This window comes from Zeus faber (assembly GCF_960531495.2).
Source record: "Zeus faber genome assembly, chromosome: 8".
In the NCBI taxonomy this organism is placed as follows: Eukaryota; Metazoa; Chordata; class Actinopteri; order Zeiformes; family Zeidae; genus Zeus; species Zeus faber.
This window is the reverse complement of record NC_137195.1, coordinates 26,878,786-26,906,120: the sequence shown is the minus strand read 5'-3', so window position 1 is coordinate 26,906,120 and position 27,335 is coordinate 26,878,786. Positions and strand designations below refer to the sequence as shown.

At 43.2% G+C, this 27,335-nt stretch overlaps 1 protein-coding gene across 1 annotated transcript in view; it reads left to right on the top strand.

Moving 5' to 3' along the window:
- The window catches only part of dnah5 (dynein, axonemal, heavy chain 5), a gene marked incomplete at its 5' end in the record, with an annotated part of 160,663 nt that overhangs the window by 123,122 nt on the left and 10,206 nt on the right, over window positions 1–27,335 (top strand). The window contains 11 exons of the mRNA XM_080004870.1: window positions 4,176–4,280; window positions 6,191–6,329; window positions 7,040–7,154; window positions 7,876–8,066; window positions 9,431–9,552; window positions 11,551–11,700; window positions 12,711–12,956; window positions 14,063–14,282; window positions 15,101–15,306; window positions 16,007–16,210; window positions 26,149–26,364. Of these exons, the coding sequence (XP_079860996.1) occupies window positions 4,176–4,280; window positions 6,191–6,329; window positions 7,040–7,154; window positions 7,876–8,066; window positions 9,431–9,552; window positions 11,551–11,700; window positions 12,711–12,956; window positions 14,063–14,282; window positions 15,101–15,306; window positions 16,007–16,210; window positions 26,149–26,364 (1,914 nt within the window). The remainder of the gene's footprint in view (window positions 1–4,175; window positions 4,281–6,190; window positions 6,330–7,039; window positions 7,155–7,875; window positions 8,067–9,430; window positions 9,553–11,550; window positions 11,701–12,710; window positions 12,957–14,062; window positions 14,283–15,100; window positions 15,307–16,006; window positions 16,211–26,148; window positions 26,365–27,335) is intronic.

Sequence of the window (27,335 nt, the reverse complement as noted above, 5' to 3'; positions counted from 1 at the left end):
CTATGTCACTCGCTGCTGCAACACACCGACAATTAAAAAGTAAAAAATTGTAAGCTCTTGTTAAGACATTATCAGAGAAAGTGACCATCAAATGATACTGTGCCTCCAACTACAGCTACATATCAAGAGTCCACCCAGTCCAGTCCACATGGCAGAAGAATAGTCATTTCTTTTACAAAATAAACATGAGTCTCAAATAAAGCCAAAATACCCAGATCTCCGGTCACAACACTACAGTATGTAATGAAACTTACAGTAAGCTTTACAGGAATAAGCAAACTGCGTTGTATGCCGCAGAAAAAGGCTGTCGCTCCCCTCCTCTGGCAGCCACTTATAGGTGTCCTCATTTTTATTAGCCCCAGCAGGTTCATTTCACCTGGGCTCACGAGAGAGAGAGGGCGATGGAAATTGTATGTCAATTTTATCACATTATCAAGATTAATCAGTATACATTAAAATCTGTTTATTAACTTGAAATCTCGTTCGAAAGAAACCAGCTGAAGCTTGTTACATTGAATTTTATGGTATATAAGGTATTGTATGCATCACAATATTCCATCCGGTCTTAATAGTTCAAGTTCAAGTTCAAGTTCAAGTAGCAATGATATCAATACCACTGAAATTCACAATAAACAATTATAATTAATTTTTGTCCCACTGGAGACCAATTGAAACAAACTTGTGGTTCCCCGAAAATAAATTGTGATCCCAAATCATTGGCCACTGACTCCTCCATGTACGAATTGCGTTATATGTCATGATATTGTTGAACAATGCTCGACTGAGCCGGTCCATTTTTTGCAGCTCAGGCAGGTGTCAGTGAATGCAAGGAAATGTAGCGGCGTCATGTGCACAGGGCAAAAATAGAAGCACAAGTCACAGGTCAAACTGTTGTACATTACCGCCTCAGGCTTCGGCCGATAATACGGGGGGATGGTCCCTAAGATAAAAGCTTTGTCTGCAAATGGAAGAGCTGAGTAGGTTAGACATTAAGACATAGAACCTGGTGGAGTAGTCAGAAGGCTGCTAGATAGATAGATCTGTGGATGTATGGATGGATGGATGGATAGAAAGATGGATGTGTATAATAAGCCTAATTTAGTACGATTACAGTAAATGCTAAAATTTCATGGTTAAAAGTGTGAATTTATGACTTAATTTTTAATTGACAGATTAGATGTACAGGGACTACAGGTCATTATAAATCCTGAAAATGCACAGAAGGCATCAAATCGACTCTTTTTGAGACATTTATCGGATTTATAATTAATGTCTTTATTGGCAACTTTTCAACATTAAATGCTTGACTGAATTTGTCACAGGTTCTTAATTCATCAATTCATTAATTTATTACTTTTAAATGATTATGTGACCAAACTTTCAAATGGGGATAGCACTACATCATTAAAATATATTTTTTACACTGCAGTATGCAGATGCTCCCAAATCACATTCTACCCTTTTATCACATCTCGGCTAATTAAAGTATTTTGTAATTTTCACACTTTCTAATGGGGACACCTGTGCACTAATGAAAAATACGGCAGTCAGCTCTGTAAGCAGCCTTGGAGGCCATTTAATCACTGGCCAACCTCTGACAAGCTCCTGCTACTATGAGGCTCATTTGGTCTCACCAAAGCAAGAAGGGGTCTGACAATATAATTGAAACTTTTGTTATCGCCATGTGAACAGAGGAAATGGATATCACTACATAGGTGCACACACATACAGATTCCATCGGAGGTGTCAGGGATTTTGATGTGTTGATGGCGGTTACAGAAGGGGGTACAATAGGTGAGGCCCACATGGCGATGAAGCCTTCATTTTTCTGCTTATAAATAAGCTATTTTTTCGCCCCATACTCCCAGATTCGTTCATTTTATCTGCACTTATTTTACGCTATGTATGACCCGATGTGGCCCCTCCCCCTTGCACCGTTTGGTGGAGCCACATGTTGTGTCAAGGACAATAGAATTGAATTGATTTTAGTCACCTTGCTTTGTTTGCTTCAAGCATGGAAATATAATCGCTTGAGTTTCTTGTGCGCAGTGGCGACAGAAGTACATCAACAAAGTTTCCAACTACACTATTGTTGCTGTGTGCCAGGTGCCCGCTCGGACCTGATGGCGTCGTATCAGTTTCTAAGATGAACTTCAATGTAAATCTGCTGTCATTTTTTGTGGGCAAACAAGCACGACTTTTCACTTCAGTTCTATTTGGTCTGTAAGTTCACATTGAAGCCATAGAAGCACGACTGTATTAGTGTCTTCCAAACACGGATGAGCCGACAGTAACAAAACAAGGTTCTCCTCCCACATTGAGAGATATATTTTGCATGAGGCGGATTCACCTGTATTATTCATAATGATATATATATATATAATAATATACACATTTATAGATGTGCACAATATGATGGACAGAACCGTACTGCTTTGTCAATTGATTTTCCAGCTTTTATACATAAACAGCCATTTCTCTCTCCTTTCTAAACTGACAATCATATAAAAGGCAGCCTCAAAAAAATGGACAATAATTTTTTTTTTATAATGAAAAAAAATGGACAAAGCAACAAAACAAACTGATATTCATTTGGGCTGCATGCATTCCACAATCGTTGTCCAGGAATATGGAATGTCCCACAAAGCCACACCATTTTGATACCAATTACTAGTGAAATGCTGCAGTGTGCATGTCACCTATGTTACCTCAGTGATGAAACAAGATTCTTTCTCTTGCTCTGCACGAGTGTTGATTAATTCACACTTCCTTCTATTGCCAGGGCGAGCCAATGAAACACCCTGTCTTGTTTTCCAGTGAGGGCTTGGGGTGCAGCAGTCTGGCGAAGCAACCATTATAATTTCCAGTGGTGGTTGCCAGCCCAGACTGACCCGAGGTTGCATGATAATAAACAGGGAAAGGGTTGTTAAGTCTTAGAGTTCATTTGTAAAACTCTGGAGGAAAACATGACATAAAAACATTAAAACATTGAAAGAACACAAGTTTGAGTGCATTTATTGTCTAATCAAACTGCAATTTGGTTATTCTTAAACAAATTGCAGTAGTGGTGGGCAATATGGCAAGAATATTATATCACAGTTTTTTTTAGGGAGGATCTCATTCCACGTCTTATCATGACTTTTTTTTCATGTTGGTTTTTAAGACGTTTTTGTAAGTAACAGCATAATGCAGCCAAACTAATTTCCCTATTTAAAAAAATACAGCCCTACAAGGTAGAAAAAGCTAAAAGAAAAAATAAACTGTCTACTGTTACGCTATTATTGGTTTATTTGTGTGTCTCTAAGGAAGACACTTAATTTGATAGCTTCTTTGTCACTATCAAAATCTATAAATATATTTTGTGGGAATATTTCACCTTATTTCACATTGTAGTTACTCGTAAATCCCTTGTTTACCTATTTTGGATGCATTTTAAATTTGATAAAAAAAATTAAAATAAAGCTTGAGCTGTGAGCTCCACCTTAAATGTGCAGTGTGCAGCCTTACTTAATGTTATTACCAAAGTGAGACCTTTTTGTATTAAACAAATACATTAAAGGATCATTGTATTATTCTGTCTTGCATTAATTTACAAAAAAAATAAAAAATAAATCGGCTCTCAGACAGGAGCCGGCTCCCAGCGTGACAGAGCGGACATACCACTAATATTTTCTACGCTGCATCCCCCCATGTACTCTCCGTGCATACATTTCTGTCTTTATTTCTGCAACCACTCTGCCGGATCATCAACGTTCCGGCACCTCCTGACTTACAAATCACAGACTAGAAAATAGTGTGATTTAAGATTTTGGTGAGAAAACAACTTAGAATGCTTTTTTGAGCCATAGAACTGCAACTGATAGAATGTCCTTGTTCATAATCTAATATCGTCATCTCGCCCACCCCTACAATGAACATAACACACATAATAAAAAATTCCAAAGAAAGTCATTTTGCTTGACTGGGTGAATAAAGAATGGATAGATTTTTCTTGCACTTACATTTAAGATACATGAATATCTTAAGTGTCTGAAGTGGAATTTTCTGATATTACAGGTACCCTGAAAAGCATTGTTTAAAACCAGGCAGATACGAGCATGAGCCATCATTCTGTCTCCGAACAAGAGATGAAACACTCACCTTTGTTTTCTCCTTTTTTCTTTGTGATCCTACAGGAGCTTGAGAAAGAGAGGACGGACCTTCTGGAAGACGTGACATGTAACAAGAGGAAGATGAAGGAACTGGAGGACAACCTCCTGTACCGTCTGACCAGCACGCAGGCAAGGAACCTCAAAGACTGTCAAGGGCATCAATACCTTGCGATGTGAATTGATTGTGTGTATCCTTTTGGGATTTTTACTTTGTGTTCCAAAAGGATTTACTCTACTGAAGCAACACGGGTGTTCACGCAACGTCGAGCAAAACCATGCCTCTCTCTTCAAACCGTTTTCTCAAATGTTCTCAATTGTTGGGAAAATAACCTCAATATGAATAGATAACACACTTAATTAAGAAAAGATAACACTTAATTATTTTCCAAGGAAAGGGCTCATTGGTAGGTGATAATTGATTTGGAGGGTGAAATTCAGAATATAGTTGCAGTTGCAAAGTGTCTCATTTATTTGAATTCAAATTTATACATAGTGCTGAGAAAGAACCACAAAATGATGCAGTAATTACGTTGTCCTTTCCTGGAATCCTTCAAAGGAATTAAAAGCTGTAGATATTTACATGCTATCTTCTACAGATTCCGTGCTATATATTCATTCCTTTAGAGAAAAGGTGTCGAGGTGTTTTATTTAGTTCAATAAGGAAACGGAGCGACACGGCGGAGCGCAAATCATGGGTGCCCATGATTTGCGCTGCGCTGTGCGCATCGCGGGCACACCAAGGACACGTTCTTCATCAATATCCATATGTCGACCAGACAAACCGCTACCTTGATGCTCAATCACCTAAAAAAACATGGCCCGGGTTCTGTGTCGGCTTCTGCGCTCGTGCCTGCACCCGGGGTTTGGTTGTATGTGTGCACCCCTGGGGTGCAGGGTCTCCTTGTGCTCCCTGAGTCTGGGTCATGCTCCTCGGGGCTGGGCGTGGGGGTTGCTCCACGGCCCTCTGGCTTCTCTGGGGGCCAGAGGGCCCTGTGGTCACAAGGCAGGGTACTCAGGGCTTTCCTGCGGCCGTAGGGGGTCTACGGGGCTGCGGAGTTCGGGGGGGCTTCGGGGCCCCTTCCACTGCTTGGAGGCACCGCGACATATTACTGACCTTCTACACCAGTACCAATGGGGATAAGTCATGTACACTCACCAGTGGAAATTTCACACACACACACACACACACACACACACACACACACACACACACACACACACACACACACACACACACACACACACACACACACACACACACACACACACACACACACAGAACACACACACACACACACACACCATACCTGCTTCAAGTGCACCCCAGCACCCTCTTGGTTGCATCCCTCTCCTTTCCTCCCTCATTTGCTGCCATAACTATGACAGTAAGAGGCCACTTGATCATTTGTAGTTACAGTTTTCCTGGACCTAATTCACTTTTTCAATACATTTTGTCATCTAATGTTCATGTTTTTGTGTAAATGTTGTTTGTTTCTATGTTTATTTGTCTCACCGTGGTGATTCTCCCCCTCTTTCAGTAGTGAACAGTTGTTTATAGATCCAAACATGATGAATAGTTCTCCAAAGGGGGGGGTTGGTGTTGGCTCACCATAACCAGAAACTGTGCTCTTAATGATTTAAGAATTAATAAAGAGTTGCATTGCAGGTTAAAAACTTGAACTCCACTTGCAGACTAACTCTGTCCTGAATGCAATGACATACAAATACTCCGTGTTGTATGTCCAGCATGCTGACAGCACAGGTTAAAAAAATAAATAAATAAAATTTAAAAAAGCGTCAGCTTCCCATTTTTGGAAAGGGGATTTAAGATCTTTAAGGTCTCAATTGTAAGTAAATAAGGCGTTATTGATATAGCACATTGTAACTATAAGTGCTTCACAAACAGACAAAAAGAAACGCAACGGAAGATTCATTAAAACAGAGTGGGCAAATGACCAAAGGTAACACTTTGTATTGTATATTGTATATCCTGTTAGTTTATAACTAATCCTCCTCCAAAATGTAATATCCATGTCCAGGGGTCACTGGTGGATGACGAGAGTCTCATCATCGTCCTTAGCAACACCAAGCGCACCGCTGAAGAGGTTACTCAGAAACTGCAGATTGCCGCCGAGACCGAAGTACAGATCAATGCAGCCAGAGAGGAGTACCGACCAGGTGGGTCTGCATGGCTCATAACACAACAGCTGATTAAATGAAGCTTGTAGTTCAACAATTAACAACACTAGTGAATAGTTAAAACCCTTTATTTCTGATATTACTTGTGCTATTACGACTGCTACTGCAGCCCATTTTCATGTTGGCTTTTCGAGAAGCACTTGTCAGTTTTTATTTAAGGACGCTTTAGGGAGGCAGATGCTTGCCAAAAAAGTAGTTGTTGAGCCCTGGACCTTTGGTTGGAGGAGTGTGCCAACAAAAAGCAATGACTTAGTGATAAATGTGTTTTGATCTAACAGACCTGGGAAGGGCAGGTATGAGTCTTTAGTGCTTATAGTGACATTGAAATTGTCTGCCATGGATTTATTAATTAGTTTCCCCCCAGGCTTACAGTTCGCTTCAATGTTATTTTATTGGAGGAGGAGGATTTCACCGGCCAGATTGGATCGTTCCCTAAAAAGGCACTAAGGCACCTAAAGCAGTGGCAATGGCCTACAGATCAGGGACCTTCCACACATACCAAAACATTCTCTAACACAAACTCTCTAACTAATTTACCCACCTTAAAAGCACTTCAGTGGAAAGATCTTTTGGATCAAGAGTCAAGACTGAAGTTAATCTGTTGGCAAATTCCTGGAGTTGTGTGGGAATGACTCCATCATTTTTCCATTGCTTATTCATTGTGTGTGCATTCATTCGTGTGTTCACAGTGGCTACGCGAGGTAGCATCCTGTACTTCCTCATCACAGAGATGAGCATGGTGAACGTCATGTACCAAACCTCCCTGAGACAGTTCCTGGGTCTGTTTGACCTTTCCTTGGCCAGGTGAGAGCACTGTCCATTACTCTGAAGATAATGCTACGGCTGGCTGGGGGTCAATTTGAGAAAAGCCTTTACCAACATTTAAACATCTGGGACACTATATCCGATATCCAGCGCTCCAGTGCGTTGGTTAAAAGCATGTTTTGCAACTGTAAGCCTCTTGATCAACACAGTGATTATACTTACAGTGTACGTGTTTTTTGGCGTCTGGGGTAAAAAATTGGGCAAAACACTGAATTTTACACATGTAGCGAATAAAGTGGAACCCTAATGTGGACCTGGAAGTAGCTAGACTGCCTTGGGCTGAACATATTTAAATATTTGAATGACTCTATATACTGTTATATATACTCATAGAGTGGGACACTCTTTTACCCCGTCCCGCTATTGATTTTCCAGATCCCCATTATTCTGCGTCAAAGTACCAAACTAATGACTCCGATAATGGCCGTGCTACAGATGGCTGGAGGGGGCGATGTGGTTTATCTGCCATTACCTTCCATCTCGCACCAGAGAGGCCCATTCCCTGCAATCCCTACACAATGTTTACAAGTCAATAAACCCAGGAATCACACATTCCCTGCCCGTTAGGTGAGGCTGATCCTGAGCAGCTGTTAGATTCCAGAGGTGACGCTACCTCATCGCGGAGGGAACTCTGCGGGGTCAACAAGCCTCCCGATCACCTAAACCTAGACTTCTGCTCCCCCCTGCATCCCGCTCACAGGTCCTCCAAGAGTCCCATCACTGGCAAACGCATCGGCAACATCATCGAGTTCATGACCTTCGAGGTGTACCGGTGCGCGGCGCGCGGCCTCTACGAGGAGCACAAGTTCCTGTTCACCCTGCTGCTGACCCTGAAGGTCGACATGCAGAGCGGCAAGGTCAAACACGAGGAGTTTCTGACACTCATCAAAGGTCAGGCATCAGCCCCTCTGTTCTCTCACTGTAGCTCTCCTGGAATTTAAATTTCAAAAAACAATGCCTAATGATTTATTAACTCTTTATCGCCCAGAGTCAGTTATGGCCTCACTGATATTGGCAAATTTTGAAGGTAGAAACCATTGAAATCGGTGGGAATTGAATATGATTTATTCAAGACATTAAATCTCATCTAAAAGTTGATAGGCTGTAAAAAATAGAAATATATTTACATACATGTTAAATCAATGTCTGAAAGCGTTAAAATGGCTTTCCGCTTTTCTGCTTCAGGCTACCTGCATGCATTATTTAATTTGGAGGGGAGACAGATTATTGCTCTAAAGCTCCTTCACTCGTCTCAAGGTTCAAGCACATTGGTCGCAGCTCGCTGAAGCGTGGCGGCGGAGCTCTCCTCACAGCCAGGAGGAAAGGCAGCCATTGCAATTGGCGAGGCAGGCTCACACTGAGGCTGCTGCTCGTATGCAGCTTTGCCATCTGTTAGATCTGACTGGGTGCTGCTTGCTGCAAGAAAGAGGGTGTGATGTGGAGGGTTACATAACAACTGTTACTTATAGTCTTTAGATTATGTATATTCTATAGACAATATAGTGAAACCCATGGCCCGGTTGTTGGAATAACAGCCTCTAAGATGATGAAATGTGCTGCAAAAACAAGCAGTTGAAAGTCAGAATCCCTAAGTGTCTGGGAGCACCATTCTTGTATTAAAGTACGTCAGGCAAAGAAAGGGCTAAAACTAGAATAATGCTCTCACAAGGTGGAGAGCATCGGTAATGACACGTGGTATTCAAGATTCAAGAACTTTACTCCAACTTGAGATCTTTGTTTCCCTGTGATATTTAACAGAACAGAATATGGTTGGAAACAGGAACCTGTTTTTTACCATAGTGACAAGTTATATATTAAGTTGTGTATTTCTGACCTTTAGAAGGAAACCACTGATAAAGGAGCAAATGGGCAAGTCCCCATATAATACACAAAAAGAACATAACATTTGAAACTGCATTAGATAATTCCTAGGTTTGCGTGAAAGTAATTAATTCAGGCCTTAACAAATGGCACAGACGAGGTGATGGTTCGTCATTGAGCTGCTACGCTGGCAGATCCAGCATACTGTCGATTGAGCATCGAAATAGACCGGACTTGACCTTGACCCATTGTTTTGGCAGTTCCTAAAATTATATAAGTCAGGATATGAAGTTGTTTTATTTATTTATTTTTGTTTTTTTTCTTTCTATCCACAAATGAATATATGAAAAAACAAAAGTTATACTGTTTGGAACGACGGTGTCTATGCGTGTGCGTGTGTGTGTGTGGTGTGCGTGTGTTTGATACTCATTCAGGGGGGGCGTCTCTGGACCTAAAGGCGTGCTCTCAGAAACCGGCCAAATGGATCCTGGACATGACCTGGCTCAACCTGGTGGAGCTCAGCAAACTGTGGCAGTTCTCTGATATAATGGAGCAGGTAAAGAAGATGAGGGGAAAGATGTGTGACACACTCACATACACACATAGATATTTGCAGATATGATTTGCAAATCTAGAAGTTACAGTAAACTCATGAGTTAAAGTAATATTTGTCACAATAATGGCTTTCATACAGCCAATTTTCAAAGCTTTCGTGGGCCTGTTGCCCAGTGAATACTTTTTCCTGGATAAATTATGGAATGTCACTTATCACCGGGACTGGTCGAAACACAGAGAGAATCTAATTTGAAGAAAACAGCAAAACGGTTCCGACTCGTGGCCTGAGGTGCTTCCAGTGTCTGATAAAATCATACGCATAACCGTTTCCCGTGACAATCCAATAATACCTTTCCAAAGCCTTTTATTAAAAGACAGACAACACACAAGCCATGTGCACACTGCACACACAATACACACACAGATAAATTATAGTGCACAAACGGATGAATTGAGTGACATTGTGACAGATGTATGATTTCCTGAGCCGGGCTTTTTTCCGCCAGAGGATCGTTCATTTAATAATGACACACACACACGCACGCGCACACACACACACACACTGGCTGTCTCCGTCTCCTCTTGAGGTATTTTTCACAGCCCTTTCCCCCACAAAGTATGTCAATATTGGCCTCATCAGATCTCGCTGCACGCAAGCACGCGCACAAACAGCATCCAGGGTGTTTCGCAGGCTGGTGGCTCCCAGGGAGGGACTAGCTGCTCGCTCTTCTGTGAAATGAGCTCACTTTTGGAGAAACTTTCAATGGATTACTTTTTGCTGAACTTGTGTGTGTGTGTGTGGGGGTGTGTGTGTGTGTGTGCGTGTGTGTGTGTGTGTGTGTGTGTGTGTGTATGGGGGTCTGTCTCAGCCACGGCTGTGTAAAGGATGAGGGAGAGGTGGATTAACAGTTCTTTGTTTAATTAAATTAATCTTTGTTGGAAAAACCACAGGAGGACAGGACGGCACGTCAGAGAGAGAGAGGTGGGGAGGGGGAGAGCGAGAGAGAGAGAGAGACATCTGAACACTTTCTGCCCTTGGGTTCACACCGTTGCGTATCCCAGACTGACAAGGTGGCGGGCAGGAAAACACAAACGTTGTGAAGTTAGGGCAGCTCAGAGAGGCATGAAGGCACATGTCAGAATGCAAATCACACATTGATGTCACGTCTACCTCTCTCTCTCTCTCACACACACACACACACACACACACACACACACACACATTTAGACAGCCCTGTCTGTTGGGACTGCACTAAAAGAGAGACGGAGCATCCGTATATTGTCATGGCAAACGACGGCAGAAGAAATGCCCCCCAAAATAATCGTTATTTTTAAAGCGTGTTTTGTCGTGCTTTAAATTGAAGCTCAGTGAAGCACGCAGGAATGGCTTTATCATACTGCTGAATAATGGATGCTACTTAATACATTGGTTAATGGTTCAAACGCACACACAGCTCACCAGTGGCTTCCTGCTCCGTATGGCATTAAATGATACGTACGACTGCCAGTTAATGCTTTTAATCTACATGGGGACAAGTTAATGTGTGAACTCTCTGTTAATGTGATTTAAGAGTAAATGGGTAAGTCCCCATATAATACACAAAAAGAACATAACATTTGAAACCGCATTAGTTAATTCCGAGGTTTGCGTGAAAGTAATTAATTCAGGCCTTAGCAAATGGCACAGACGAGGTGATGCTTCGCCATTGAGTTGCTACGCTGGCAGATTGAGCATACTGTCGATCATCGAGCATCGAAATAGACCGGACTTGACCTTGACCCATTGTTTTGGCAGTTCCTAATATTATATACAGTAAGTCAGGATATGAAGTTGTTTTATTTATTTATTTTTGTTATTTTGCTTTCTATCCACAAATGATTCAATGAAAAAACAAAAGTAATACTGTTTGGAATGACGGTGTCAATGCGTGTTTGTGTGTGTGTGTGTGTGTGCGTGCGTGCGTGCGTGCGTGCACACATGTCCCCTCCCATCTCCCAGATAAGCCGTAATGAGAAGCAGTGGAAGGCGTGGTTCGATAAGGAGGCCCCCGAGGAAGAGGTAATCCCCAACTCCTACCACCAGGCCCTGGACTGCTTCAGACGACTGCTCCTCATTCGCTCCTGGTGCCCCGACCGCACCATCGCCCAGGTATGGGCATGTCTATGTGTGTGCATGTGCACAGCCCTGGGACCCGAGAGCAACCTATTCACAGATAAAAACCAAACATTTGTCTGCAGATTAACCGGGAGCGCTATTTGGTGAAAAGCTGGTCAGGGGAGGAAAATAGATGCAAGCTTATCATGAATGTAGCGGTGTGTATTGATGAGCATGTATCTGCGTCGCACTCTGAAGTAGGTGTCGAATTTGCTGGACCCCTTAGCTTTTGATATCTCTCTCTCTGCTATCGGATTTTGCTTATTGATCAAGACCTGTTTTAAATACAAAGAACAAACACTGTGCATCTGTGTGTGTATGACTGTGGGGGGAGGGGGGAGAGGAGAATGGGGTTCATGTTCATTGGTGGGTTTTTATAATGTGCGTAAGTTCATCTGATTGGAGGGTGTCCGGGATAGTGTAGAAGGATAGGAGAGAGGGAAGTGAGGGCAGCGCTGGGTGTGAGTGGTAGGAGAGAGAATGTCTGAAGAGAATTCTGTAATAAAAAGGGACACAGCCATCCCAGGTCATTATTTTCCGACTGTACACTTCAACCCCGAGGTAGTTGTAAGCCTCGCGGCAAGCTATAACACCGGCTTTGACTTTACATGGAGGTTCCGTGTGCGCCTCCTTCACTGTGTGTCTGTCTGGTCGACCCTGCAACGCATTACAGTAGAATCAAACTGTGGGTTAAAAAATATTGAAATCGCTGTTGTTTCCAAAGGTCCCTTCTCTCTCTATGACAACATTGATGTGTCTGGGAGGCTACACCACGACGTAGCTACGAGCTGGTGAAAAACCACGCTCTGTGCCAACGTGCCTGGTGTAGTTTTACCGTAAATGTCTTTTGTTGTCGTTGACTGGTTTTAGATTATGCGGGTGTTGTGAAATAGCTCGCCATTATCTCTTCTCTCTCTCTTTTTTACCTCTCTACCTTCCTTCCTCCCGCCACCTCCTTTTCTCCTTCTCTTTCCCTGACGTTGAAAACACTCCTTCTCCCACAGGCCCGTAAGTACATCATGGACGCCGTGGGAGAGAGGTACACCGAGGGGGCGGTGCTGGACCTGGAGAGGACGTGGGAGGAGTCTGACCCCCGCACGCCTCTCATCTGCTTCCTGTCCATGGGCTCGGACCCGACCGACTCGATCACAGCACTCGGCAAGAGGCTGAAGATCGAGACCCGCTATGTCTCCATGGGACAGGGCCAGGAGGTCCACGCCCGCAAGCTGCTGCAGCAAACCATGGCGAACGTGAGTCATGTCTAAGAAACTGTTTCGGTTACTGTTCAGTGTTTAGATGTTTGCAGGGAGATATCGGCGAATCTATTCTCATGAGAATCAGGGAATTTGGCAGTACATACAATACAGTACAGTGGTACCTCGACTTACGACTGCATCTACTTACGACTAATCCAAGATACGAGGAGCCATAGTTGCAAAAATTTGTATCGACCTGCGACCGACTGCTCCAAGACACGACCATGGAAATTTGCAGTTGGTGCGTCGGCGGCCAGTCAGCAGTCAGTTAGCAGTCAGTCAGCAGTCAGTCAGCAGTCAGTTAGCAGTCAGTTAGCAGTCAGTCAGTCAGCAGTCAGTTAGCAGTCAGTCAGCAGTCAGTCAGCAGTCAGTCAGCAGTCAGTCAGTCAGCAGTCAGTCAGCAGTCAGTCAGTGGGCGACCTACATCGTGTGTGCATGTAGTTAGTGGCTTATCGATATTTTTTTCATATTTACTGTGTTTGTGCTGTGTATTTTGTTTATTTTCACCCTTCATGATTTCATAATTAATATGGGAGAAATCGCTTCAACATACGACTGTTTTACTATACGACCGTTCTTATAGAACGAATTACAGTCGTAAGTCGAGATACCACTGTATAGGGTTATGTATTTCATTACGTTGAAGTTCATAGTCAAACGTATTTCAGCCTGAACTTGTTGTTTTGATCGAACTCTTCCCAGAACTCATTTCACTCACTCCAGGCCACATCTTATCAAAATATGTCCCATGTCCTGGTGCGATACTGCTTAAACACAATATGATAAAAATCTGTATATCACCCACTCATATTGGCAGAACTCCTCAGACTCATATTGTTATCAATTTTAGGCTGCGCCTTCTTCTCATGAATAATTTAAACTACAAAACGATGCATCACGACACGTGATGGATTTCCTTGTGATACAATATCACTGACGCATGCTAAACGAAAAACAAAAATCATCCTCCAATAGAATGAAAATAACTTCATTACAATTCCATCCAACCATTGATCGGGGGGATCAATGGTTGGATGGAATTGTAATGAAGTTATTTTCATTCTATTGGAGGATGATTTTTGTTTTGTTTTTCCCTCCAGGGTGGATGGGTTCTGCTCCAGAACTGCCACCTGGGCCTGGACTTCATGGACGAGCTGATGGACACCGTGACGGAAACGGACAGCGTGCACGACGGCTTCCGCCTGTGGATGACCACTGAGGTCCACCGCCACTTCCCCATCACCCTCCTGCAGATGTCGATCAAATTCACCAACGAGCCGCCACAGGGCCTGAAGGCGGGACTGAAGAGGACCTACGCAGGTGGATCAAAAATTAAAGGACGTTAGAAATTTTTTTTGAAGTCGAGTCAAACCTTTTCGCAGTTACGGTCCTCAGACAGAGCAATAAAATTAGTATACAGTATATATGGGGAAATAATATGGTGTTATAAACAATTTTCATCCCTCAAGAACTTAATTTCCAATGGACTATTTTTTAACACCGCTTCTAAGATATAGACCCTGAAATATTGGCGAGATGGTCAGCAGTTACCTCCTCAACCAAAATGTGTGGAATGTGTAAACAATATTGATCAGTTGGTTGTCATTGTGTGTGTGTGTTTGTGTGTGTGTGTGTGTGTGTGTGTGTGTGTGTGTGTGTGTGTGTGTGTGTACGTGCGCGTGCGGGTGGGGATAAAGTTGACGATAAGAGATTGATGAGCAGGTACTAGTACAGGGTGTACCTTGCGCTTGAAGTAACTCGCTTGTTGACCTCACCTCACTCGCACACACAACATCCAATCAATGGAGAAATCAATGGTTGGAGGGGTGTGTACGTGTCAGGAGTGTGGTGGGGGAGATAGGGTGGTCATACAGGGTGAAGAACACCTTGTTAATACAACTATTATTATCCCACTATTGATTGATATATTCAATAACCAAGTTGCCACTAGAACCACCGTTTTAACTGTAAGATTTCACTCATAAAGAGAGACATCAGATATGGGACGGAGGAGAGGTGGTAAGATGCGTCATTTGGATCTCGCAATCTAATGAGGGAATGGAAATCCCAATTACATGTTCACCTATCGTTGAAGTCAACTCATCCGAGGTTTGGCCGTGCGGTTTGTTCGCCACCAGGCATCAACCAAGACCTTCTGGACGTCAGCAACATGGTGCAGTGGAGGCCCATGCTGTACGGAGTCGCCTTCCTCCACAGCACCGTGCAGGAGAGGAGGAAGTACGGCCCTCTGGGCTGGAACATTCCCTACGAGTTCAACCAGGCCGACTTCAACGCCACCGTCCAGTTTGTTCAGAACCACCTGGACGATATGGACATCAAGAAGGTAGCAACATGGAGTTTGCTGCCACACATACTGAAATGTGATTCAAAGTTGATCACCTATAACATCTTGTTTCGTAAAATTTCCATTGGTAGGAACATTAATGAACAGCATGCAGGTTGAAGGTTTTTCCAAATGTGACATTCCATTGCCTCTCACTGTCGTTCTGCACTCTCTTTCAAATCTCAGAGATTTCAGAAACTGAATATTCATTGACATAACATTTGAAAAACCACACAGGGCTTTTCAAAAACATAGGGTCTCCTAGCTCACATATACTTCAGCATTGTTCCATTCCAAAGAGGGTTGTTCTTTTTAGTCGGCGTGGCTCCATTTTGGGATACTGTGCTGCCGAAGCTTGAGTGCAAATAAGAAAATGCCGTCATGATGGGAAACAATGGAAAGCTCGAACAGAAAGGCCCATCCCCTTTTCTTTTCTTTTGACTTTCGCCAAAAGAAAAGAAAAGAGATGGATTATAGAATGTCTTCTCTTTGTTCTTGTATTCCATCTGTCCTGAGTGTGAACTTAGGATGACAAAAGTTTCGGTCGGCTTCCTCAATTCCTAATTTTTCACAAAACCTCAGTCGTACCAAGTAGAGCAGTCTATTTAAAGCCTCTATGAAATATCGATGTTTTGGTCTGCTGGTGACTTTTACAAACACTGTCTTTGACCCTGCCCTACTGCCCTCACCCCCACTCCAGGGTGTCTCGTGGACCACAGTGCGGTACATGATCGGTGAGATTCAGTACGGCGGCCGCGTGACCGACGACTACGACAAGCGTCTGCTCAACACCTTCACGAAGGTGTGGTTCGACGAGAACATGTTTGGACCAGACTTCAACTTCTACAAGGGTTACAGCATCCCCAAGGGCTCCAGCGTGGACCAGTACCTCGCTTACATTCAGGTAGGGCGACCTTGGAATGCAAGAATGATGCAGTGCGAGGCTGGAATCATTGCTTCAGACACTGGAGTTTCGAGAATTGGACTCAAGTGGAGTCCGTTGTGCCAGTATTCTGTTGCACCCACTTGTTTGATTTCCCACTCTGCTGCGAAACCGTCTCACAAGGTCCACATCAAAATGTGACAATTACGCAAGAGAATGGCATTAATCAATTTTTTGGCTAAATTCTTATTTTTTATCTTGATATAATCACTGAGGGAACTGATCAGGGAATCCACGATGATGCCACAGCCAACCATCAAATCCCTGAACTTGGAAATAACAGATTTACTGCAAAAGATAGTGATCTGTCTGTTGTTCCTCCAGAAGAGAGACCCGGGCGTCTACTCTTCCTCGACTCTACCTCCCTCTACTCCACCTCTACTCTACTCTATCTCTACTCTACCTCCCTCTATTCTACCTCTGTTCTACTCTACTTCTACTGTACCGATACTCTGAAGGGAACTCAAGAGGGAATACAATATTTTTGTCAACGTCTTGGCGGAAATATACCATCGTGTTTGAATTTGTCAACATTAAGATGTAATACTATACAGTTTCATGTTTGTTCTCATAGGTGCCAAAATCTGACATTCATTAATGATAAATTGCTTTCATCCCCTTTTAATATGTTGCGCTCCTAAATAGTTTTATATAGTCTTAAAAATTGGCCCCAGAAATAAGATTACACTAAATTAATCCCTAAAGGGAATACCTGGTGCTTCTGCCTGAAGTGTACACTGCAGGTATTTTGACGTCTTGGGTAATGCTAGATAACAAAGGCACAGTCTTATTGCATCACATATTCGGTTGGATTTATGAGAGTGTGTTTGTTTATGCATTCATCTTGCGCACAAGTGTCCATGCCCTGCTCGTGTGTGTGTGTGTGTGTGTGTGTGTGTGTGTGTGCGTGTGTGTGTGTGTGTGTGTGTGTGTGTGTCTGGGGGCATTTCCTGAGCTAGTTTCATTAAAGCTAGTTTCATTATGATGGATGCACAGGGCTGCTGGGCTCAGAAGGCTTGTTCCTTTGCAGCGCCTCGCAAATAGAGAGTGACAAACAAAGCCTTGGAGCACAGAACACCCCCCCCCCACACACACACACACACACACACAAAAAGCACATTTATTTTCCTAATCATGCTTACACGTGGCATACTTAGAGGTGTGTGTGTGTGTGTGTGTGTGTGTGTGTGTGTGTGTGTGGTCGCGCGCACATGCCTGTGTGTATGTATGTTTGTGTATGCGTGCGTGCATGCGCATGCAAGTACGCATCTTGGAATGTAAACAACATGTGACACACCAGCAACTCAGCAACCAGCAAGGCTCTTCATTCCGCATGCAGCGTTTCAAGCGTCTTTACAAGCCAAACCACATGAGGCATTTTTTCGACACATTCGCCGGCCTTTCGCGTTTTAATATTCGGCAGCGTCTCAGCTAAATTGGTAGGGAAACCAGTCGCGAGGTCATAAATCACGCCGGCCTGCTCCCCCAATGCGGCCTCTGAGACGCTCTTCATCACTAATCTGACAAGCAGGAACCGTCTACCACGCATGCACTAAAACAGTCTTCACGCAGAGAGGAATAATTTAAAAAAAAGAAGGCGGTAGCCGACTGTAAAGTATTTCCTTTTTTACTGCCATCCAGGCAGAATCTCAACACAGAGCACCAACATCGTCCAGTCGTGCAGTTAAGCACTTTTTATTAACTCTTACAATTAAAGTGCTTGTAATAAGTGTTAATAGTTAATAGGAAACAAGCATCTCATACTGTAAATGTTATCACACAGCTTATTGTTATTGTGTTAATTAGACTATGTGTTTGAATAAAACAATATTAGTGTTAATAATAGCATTTATTAGTCGTTAATAACAGCACCTATAAGCATTTAACTATACACTTATTAACTTGTTAACACTTGTTAACACTTGTTAACAATGCTTTCTGCTGCAACCGGGTCTAAAGTGTGAACAATGCCTTTTAATAAGGCTAAGACAAAGTAACATTATTCTGGGTCGGCTTGGAAGGGCCCCGGCACAATTCTCGACTGGGGCGGACTGTCCTCAGTGTGCCCAATCGAGTCACATTGCACTGGGCGGGGACCGGCCCACGTACACTCAGCACAAAGGGTCAGCTCCGATTTTGGCTACCCACCCGAACCATCTTGAAACACGGACCAAGGAGTCTAATGCACTTGCGAGCCATAGGGTCTCACGAAACCCTGCGGTGCAATGAAAGTGAGGGTGAGTCAGGCTGAGGTGGGATCCCAGCCCCCCCGGATTTTCCCCCCGGCTTTTCCACCCGGTCTGTATTTAAGGCAGGCAACTTGAGATGGGCAGGAAATTTTTTTTGGAGAGCAGTGGCTTCTTCTGTGGTAACCATTTATGTAGAAATGGTGACTTTTTCTTGCAACTGTAAATTAAATATGTTCAATGTTACTTTAACATTAACAATATTACTTTTTACTTGAACAATAATATTAAAATACTTATTTTTTTATAACGTCTTCTAAGCTCATCTAAATCACAAGGAATAATAATGAATGATGATAGAAATCAACAAACATTGATAAAAGAATGTTGATGCAATAATATGATTTCAAATTGTGTTTTTTATTTAGCCTTTTAGAATAAATAACCCCATCTAAATCATAGGGAATGATAATGAATAAAATTAAAATAATCAAGGCATAAATAAAATAATATACTGAAACATTAAACACTAAAATAAACACTTTCAAACTTTGTTATTTGGCTTAATCTTCTAGAAAAATACAAGCCTGCAAGCCTGAAGACCTGCAAGACCCCTCTCCAAATTGCAGTGTGTATTTGAGTGTATCTTAGTAGTGTGTACGTATTTCAGAAGTGCATATGAAAGCATTTCAGTAATGTGTATGAGAGCATTTCAATAGTGTGTATGAGAGTATTTCAGTGAAACGGAAGGCAGAGGCACTCTACTCACAGTTGCCAGGCTCGCGGTTCTACCGTGGAATTTGGATATTTTTGAAGTGTCTTGAGCAATGCTGTCTGACTTTAAAAGCATTGTATATGGTTTGGCAGGGGTATATTTTGAGTTTTGAGTTTGAGTTTTATATTTTGAGTATTGGCCGTTTTTGGCTGGTTATGCCACAGACCTGGCAACACGCGAAGGAAACCCTCTGAGTCAAGCTGCAGCATTAAAAAGTAGTTTATTGGCATCTCGGAATGCATTACACAATATTGCTGTGTCTACAGCCGTCAACCACCGTGACTGCCCAGTTTGTTTCGGTAGAAGGAGCAATAACATCAGTTTTTTGCCCTGGAGCCACTTTACGAACAGCAACTACGGCAATGTCTGCGTTGCCAGAACAGCAGCAATTAATCATCTCCAATGACACCCAAACTTTGGTTCCTGGGGAGCATCCAGCAGGAGCAAGAGGTGAGCATTTTCACTTTCACAACACTCTAAATATAAATAACTGCTGTCCGACAATTATAGAAACATTTTTTATATATTTAAGACTGATAATTGGTAAAACGGGCAAGTGTAGAGCAGTGGCTTGAGTACGTAATCGAGAGGGAGCCATCTCCGCTACTGAAGGCTCCGTGCAGAGATTCTCAACTGCTGTTCCGTGGACTGGGACTGGGAAAAAATGACGATTTAGAAGAGGGATTATTAAGATTATTAAGAATTTGGATGGATTTCCCATGGATTTCCCATGGATGCGCTAGCCAGGACTTACGTGAGGTTCAGGTGCCTAGTGAGGTGGACTAGACCTGGTGGACTGGACCTGACCACATCCCCTATATGCCCTCCATTGGCTCATTGTGGGTTTAAGGGTTTAACTCGGCACAAAGGGTCAGCTCCGATTTTGGATGCTCTACTACACGATTTAACTGCTTAGTTCAGGGGTCGGGAACCTATGGCTCTTTCAATGACGGTATATGGCTCGCAGACAATTTTGAGCTTACATTTTTCATCACAATTAACAAGTAATAAATAATTATTCTGTGTAATTCTAAAGTAAAACAGGTAAGAGAAATAACAATTTTGAAAATACAATGCGGACAAAGGGGCGTAGTCAAGCACAGGCTGCGGACCACAGAAAGACTGCGGGGCGCCTTTTACTCGGCGCCCTGCCCCTCCCGGCTCTCTGCTCAGGCGCCACTTGTGGGAGTCTCTGCCCGCAGATAAGGGTTCAGGGAGGGAGACGGAGTCTTTCTGGCCGTGGTGTGGTGGCGACAAGGCGTGAGTTTTATTGTTCATTTCAATATGTGGCACGCAGGCCAGTTAACAATACACCCACTGATGCACAAAACGTGGACACATCCTCAGTGTTGTTTCCTGGATTCACTGGGTGTTTCGGGTCTTACAACATACACCCTCCTCCAGGCGACCCGACCGGGGTGATCAAATCCCGGCCTGTGTACAAGTGGCATGCTACACCCACTGCACCCACTGCTCTCCCCTTTTCAACCAGAGCCATTTGGAGGCTTTTTCTGCTGCCTCCCGTTGTTGCCGATGGCCTTTCTCTGGTTGGCACCTGTTATGCCTAGTGTGCCGTAGGCTTTGCTCAGGGAGTGGCTCGTGAATCCCCTACTGCCCACCTCCACTGGCATGCACCTGGTCTTCCAGCCGTTCCTCCGACAGTCCTCCACCAGCTCCTGGTACTTCTCCCTCTTTCTTTCTTGAGCCTCCTTCATCCTCTCCTCCCAGGGAACCGTCAGCTCCAGCAAGAAAAGTTGTTTTGTGGCCTCTGAGACCAAGATGATGTCAGGTCTCAATCTGGACTGGGTGATGTGCGGTGGAATTTTCAGCTGCCTCTCCAGGTCAACTGTCATCACCCAGTCTCGGGCCGTGGAGAGCAAACCAGCAGAGCAGTTCTTTGGTGTCTTTTCAGGCCTTTGTCCTTCCTTGACAAAGTGGATGGCCTTGGCTCTGGCTTGGGTGTATCAGCTGCCCTTGATCCCCTTGCTGATTTCTTCAGCGATGGATTTGAGGACCTGGTCGTGCCTGCATCGATACCGACCCTCACCTAGCGCCTTGGAGCAGCTGCTCAGGATGTGTTCCAGTGTCCCTGTTTTGGAACACAGGGGACATACAGGTGTTTCTATTTTGCCCCATATGCACAGGTTGGATGGGCTTGGGAGGACATCATAGACCCCCTGGATCAAGAACTTGATCCTCTGGGGGTTCCACTGCCAGATATCCTTCCAGGTGACACTCCGCTCCATTGCCTGCTCCCACTTCATCCAGGCGCCTGGCTGCCGCATGGCCACTGCCCTGCTGGTTCGCTCTTCCTCGACTGAAGTTCGCACCTCCTCCTGCACCAACCTCTGCCTCTCCCTTCCGCTGGCACAGTCATATCGGGTTGCTGTAAGGCTCCCAAGTCCAGCTCTGCCTTGTGCCACTGTTCCTAGGATAGCCTTGTGCTTCAGTCGACCATTTGACTGCTTAGTTCAGGGGTCGGGAACCTATGGCTCTTTCGATGACGGTATATGGCTCGCAGACAGTTTTGAGCTTAAATTTTTCATCACAATTAACAAGTAATAAATAATTATTCTGTGTCATTTTAAAGTAAAACAGGTGAGAGAAATAACAATTTTGAAAATAAAATTCAAAATTTAAATGTGGCGGACAAAGGGGCGTAGTCAAGCACCGGCTACAGAAAGACTGCGGGGCGCCTTTTACTCGGCGCCCTGCCCCTCCCGGCTCTCTGCTCAGACGCCACTTGTGGGAGTCTCTGCCCGCAGATAAGGGTTCAGGGAGGGAGACGGAGTCTTTCTGGTCGTGGTGTGCCGACAAGGCGTGAGTTTTATTGTTCATTTCAATATGCGGCACACAGGCCACAATTACATATATCACTGAGGATGATTATAATAATTGTGGATAATAATGATCCTCTTGGGTGCAGGAGAAATGGCGTTCCACTGCTAGGCTGCTTACCAGCCTGTGCGCCGATCCCCTCTGTAAGACAAACATTAAGAAGACTCCCTGCCTCGAAGCGGACCAATCAGCTGAACACAAGTGGACAGAAAAAACTTCAATATGTATGTGACAAGTAATCTCTTGAGCTTGAACTTAAACTTGAACCTGAAGACCAGCTGATTCTTAAAACTTGGAACGAGCTTCCCGTTACAAACCACACAATGCAGCGTGTGAGTATTGCGTTTTGACCAAGTCTGGCTCTACATACGCATGTGAGCAGTCTTTCTCACACCTGAGAAACATTAAGAGCAACCTACGCTCACGTTTAACTGATGGAAGCCTCCACGCAGCATGAAGCTGAACCTCACTACGTATGAAGCAGACTACAAGGCCATCAGCAACACCATGCAGCACCACAAGTCGCATTAATGGTAAAAAGTATTTCATTTATTATTGGTTAGCTACAATATAACAACAATATTATTTAGAGGAATAAAGAGAAATGTATTATATATATCGCTTTTTTAAGTACTCAGAGATGTGTTATACGTTAAAAATGTATGCCTTACTTAAAAAATGCACGCATTAAGTTGCATTCATTTTTATTAAATATTAATGGCAAGGAAATACATTTAGAAATATTTGGCTTTTATGGCTCTCCCAGCCAAAGGACATTGCAGATCCAGACATCGATCATCTACAAAAACCCCAATTTTACCCATTCCAACAGACTTCCTTAGTTGACCAACATTCTTGAGGAACAACACTCACCTCCTATATTACCAGGTAGATAGAGATTTTTAGCTCAAAGCGATATTGAATATTGGTAGAACCTTGCCTGTGAACAACAACACACCCCCATTTATATTGAATCTTCAATCTGGCAAGCGACTTAGAACAAGAATGCACTAGTAGAGTGCAGTCCTCTGCTAAGGCCTTATAATCTCCCCAGTTACCCATTTCTTTCATAGTGAACATGTACTGGGTAGGTGGCAGAATAAGAGTGGCCTGAAGGGTGGCTAAAATATGAGGTGCCTGGTGGACACAAGGCCTAAGTTGTTGTACAGTCAACTTCCCTTTATAGCTATTTGTTGGTTGACTCCACTGTTTATACCACACTGTGGGAAAAAATGTATCCACTATGTTAAGTTGCATATTAAGTGGATGTGAGTCCTTTTTTATTTTTATTTCATTTAATGCGGGCATTTTTGCTTGAAGTCTGGTGCTGACATGACATGAAAGTTAATGGTTTTATATCTGTTGTTTACTCTGCAATTTTACCAGTTGAATGGGTTTTATTGAGCTATGTAAAAGTAGTAACAAAGACAACATACATTCAAATCTTTTTTTTTTTTACACTTATTTTCCACTGCATGTGGGCCCTTTTTATTGTTTAAGTTATATAATTGGTAGCCTGATATAAAGAGGAACCAACAATAATTTATTTTGAATTGTCAATTTAGAAAATTCCCATATAGACATATCTTGTGGTTGGGGTGTCAGCACTACGTTCATTTTTAGAATTCGCTGTCGCCCAATAAGTGAAAGAAAGTACTTAACACTTCCAGCTGTGTGTGTGTGGAAAGATTTTATCCACACGGTTTGTTTGCGTTTTTTTACGTAGTGGTATCTCCTGTTGTGACTCACAAAATAAACAATTGATTTTTGCAGTTGCTGGACTTCAGGTCTTTCGGATTGATTATAGACTGAATTGTAGATTGATTGTAGACTGTCTAATACGCCTGAATACATATTCCCCTTGATCTCAGACTACCGATTACACAGGCTTCACCAGCATCAGGAGTGAGCTGCAGTATATCAGTCACAATTTGGTTAAGCTCTTGGTTTGTCAAAACAATGTATTGTAATGCCTGGACTCCAGGGTATTGGTTTTCAACTTATCAACTTCAAGAACTGACTGTTCACTTTCTGCCTAAAATAACCCACCCGTTGACAGGTGCCACTGGAACGAGATGATCAATGTTATTCACTTAACCTTTCAGTGGTTTTAATGTTGTGGCTGATCGGTGGAGGTCTCTGAGGACCCCAAAGCATGTTTATAAAGTTTTTTGCTGAAAATACCACTTAGATTATGCATTGTAGCCATCCTAACATGCCTCTTAACCATCATGCACCCAGGCGCACTGTTTCTGCGGGGGGAGGCGCCACCCTGCTGAGGCCCCGAGTTCTGTGAGCCGATGGGATTTGACCTTGACTTCCGGGTTCTGTTATATTAAGTTCGTAAACTTTCACTCATTTCACCTCATCAGTCCACCAAAATCTGTTCACGAACAAATTTGAGGCGAGGAATAAGCAATCCAGTTGCTGAATCTTCACTCACATATACATATTCATATTTATTCACAAGTTTGATCTACAAGCCTAGTTCAAAAGTTGGTTCTGATTTTCGTAAGGCAAGGACACTGCTGCTGCATTGTTGCACCGAAAGGGACAACGCACGTCAGAGAATAAAGTAAATATAATAAACACATCTACAATAAAAACACTGTTTTATTGGATTTGTTTGGCTAAACGCACAGTGGATCGCCGAAGCTTAAAATCTATCTAGGGCATACTAATTTTAAATAGTATGCGTTAAATACTTATATTTCCATCATCTGCAGTTTCTTCACGGAGCGTTATTAATTCCTCTTTCTTTTAAAAGATTTGTGCTGGTCTGTAAGCCAGCAGAGCAGTTCCCAGCGGTGCTTGTTATTTTCCAGCCGTGGAGTTACTCAGATGGAGGGCAGGTCTAGTTCTGCTGTGTCTCAATGTGACGTAAGACTGTCACACAAATCTGAACGGCTTGTTTCACATGTTTTCTGAAATAGACAAATGTATGTGCACAAGCACTGAAAAAGTGAGTTTTCATTAATAGGGCTCTTTTTATATGAAGTGTTACCCTTTTGTTTCCTTTCAGGATTCAAATTGTAGCTCTCTACAACCATACAAAATATAATGGTTGGAGATTCCCCTTTAATGAAGCAAAGCATTTAATTTTCGGCTCAAGACACATACACTGTAATTTGCGCATATATTTTGAATAGCGTTGTACAATCACTCTGCCTGTTCCCCTAGTAATTCATATATTTCCAGCAGGAACCTCATTAGGTACACTGTGGTGACAGCTAGTCTCTGAGTCCTGTCGTCTTCTTTTTTATTTTCTTGGCTGAACCCTCACTAAACTTAATCGAACCAATTAAATGTAATGCTCGGCAGCCAGTCTTTCAACATCAGAGAACTTTCAGGAGTGCGCTGGTGTAGCCCATGACACCAATACTCCTATTCATTTTGCCCACGGTCATGCCAATATAGCTCTCGCACATATTCTCCCAACTGCCACCACCTTTGGGAGCGGTGTCATCCTCAGCGCCCTGGGGAATCAAGTGCTTCGCCTCATGATGTCCACTACTTTTATTTTTATTTTTTCAAATCAGACAAGCAATCAGGATAGAGAAAATTGTAAATAGGATCACAGCATCAGCTGACCGGTGGTCTGTTGCCATGGAAACAGCTCTACTCAAGAAACCCTCCATGGGAACATGGTACTTAATGTACTATTCCAGGTGGTATAGTTAAATGGCTTGACAACCAACGTCTATCAAGTGTTTTTCAGGAGGCCCCTGGCTCTATAAGAGTATGCTCCTAGCATTTTACACATTTTCAAAATAAAGACCCCCCCAACCAAGCACAGAGGAAAAGGAAATAAAAAAATGCCACACCAACCCCACACACTTATATGGTTTCAGACATAATACAAAAAATGCATACTAATTTGGGGTACTAATAAAACTAGTATGGGATTTCAGACCCATGAGTGAGTTTCTTACCGTTACCTTCTTCCTGTTACACCTTCTCACAATGTACTTTCTAATTTTGCACTAATTGTACTTCCCTGCTACTATTGGACATTTTTATGGACAAGGGTATTTTTCTTCCAGCCTTGAAGTACTTTAGGGTTTAAGGGACATCAGACGACTGTTTTCGCCCTTTCCCAGGCTCTGCCGGCCTATGACACCCCAGAGGTGTTCGGTCTGCACCCCAACGCGGACATCACGTACCAGAGCAAGCTAGCCAAGGACGTACTGGACACCATCCTCAGCATCCAGCCCAAGGACAGCTCCTCCGGCGGGGGGGAAACCAGGGAGGCCGTGGTGGCCCGGCTGGCCGACGACATGCTGGAGAAGCTCCCGCCCGACTACGTTCCGTTCGAGGTGAGATTGTGTGTTTTGACCAGTGTGTAGTTGATGTGTGTGTAGATGATGTTCAAAAAGCTCATTTGATGAGCTTTGTGAGTGTGTGTGTGTGTGTGTGTGTGTGTGTGTGTGTGTGTGTGTGTGTGTGTGTGTGTGTGTGTGTGTGTGTGTGTGTGTGTGTGTGTGTGTGTGTGTGTGTGTAGGCGGGTGTTAAGATAGTTTGCAAGTGCGTGTCACAGTAAAAGTGTCTGGGGAAGGTGGCGGCAATAGAGACGGAGAGGTGGGTGTCTTGTGTTGTTGTGCAGGAAAGTGCAAAAAAAAATGGCATCGCAACACCACTGAGGTTTGCTGGTGTTAGATTCATTGCGATTCAGAGTGTGACTGTTGATGGAGCCTGGGGGTCATGGATTACCTGATGCGGTTTCCAAAGAACCTAGAACATGAGCAAGAATTTATTTCACACTTTCAAGCCCTGTATAAACTGTCCATCTGCTTTGTGTTTGCAAGCAGCAATAGCTTTAATGGCTCAAATTCTGACTTTGACATAACCAATAATTTGTAATTATGACTAACAAGGCTGTTATTGATAAAATAATCCGTTATAAATGGCATATGCATAACTAATTACACTCAATATAGGACTAATAAAGCCTTATTACCATCTAATTATTGACTTATGTATGTGCCAATCGGACACTAATTGGTGCCTAATTTTGGATCCTTACAATAAAATTTTATTATAATAATGATTTTATTGATTGATAATGATAATAATAATGAGTAGTTATGATAATGATGTTAGATAGTAGTACAAGTCGTTCTTTAAGTGCAGTGCTTTTTTTGGCACTGTTTCAGGACTGGTAGGGAAGCAGGTTGTCACTGTGATTTATGTCCCACCCCATACCCCCTAGCTCGGATAAAACAAAGGAGCACTAAGTGTGGAATGGACTTTAATTTACAAAAACCTAGCTACTGCCCTCACCAAACTG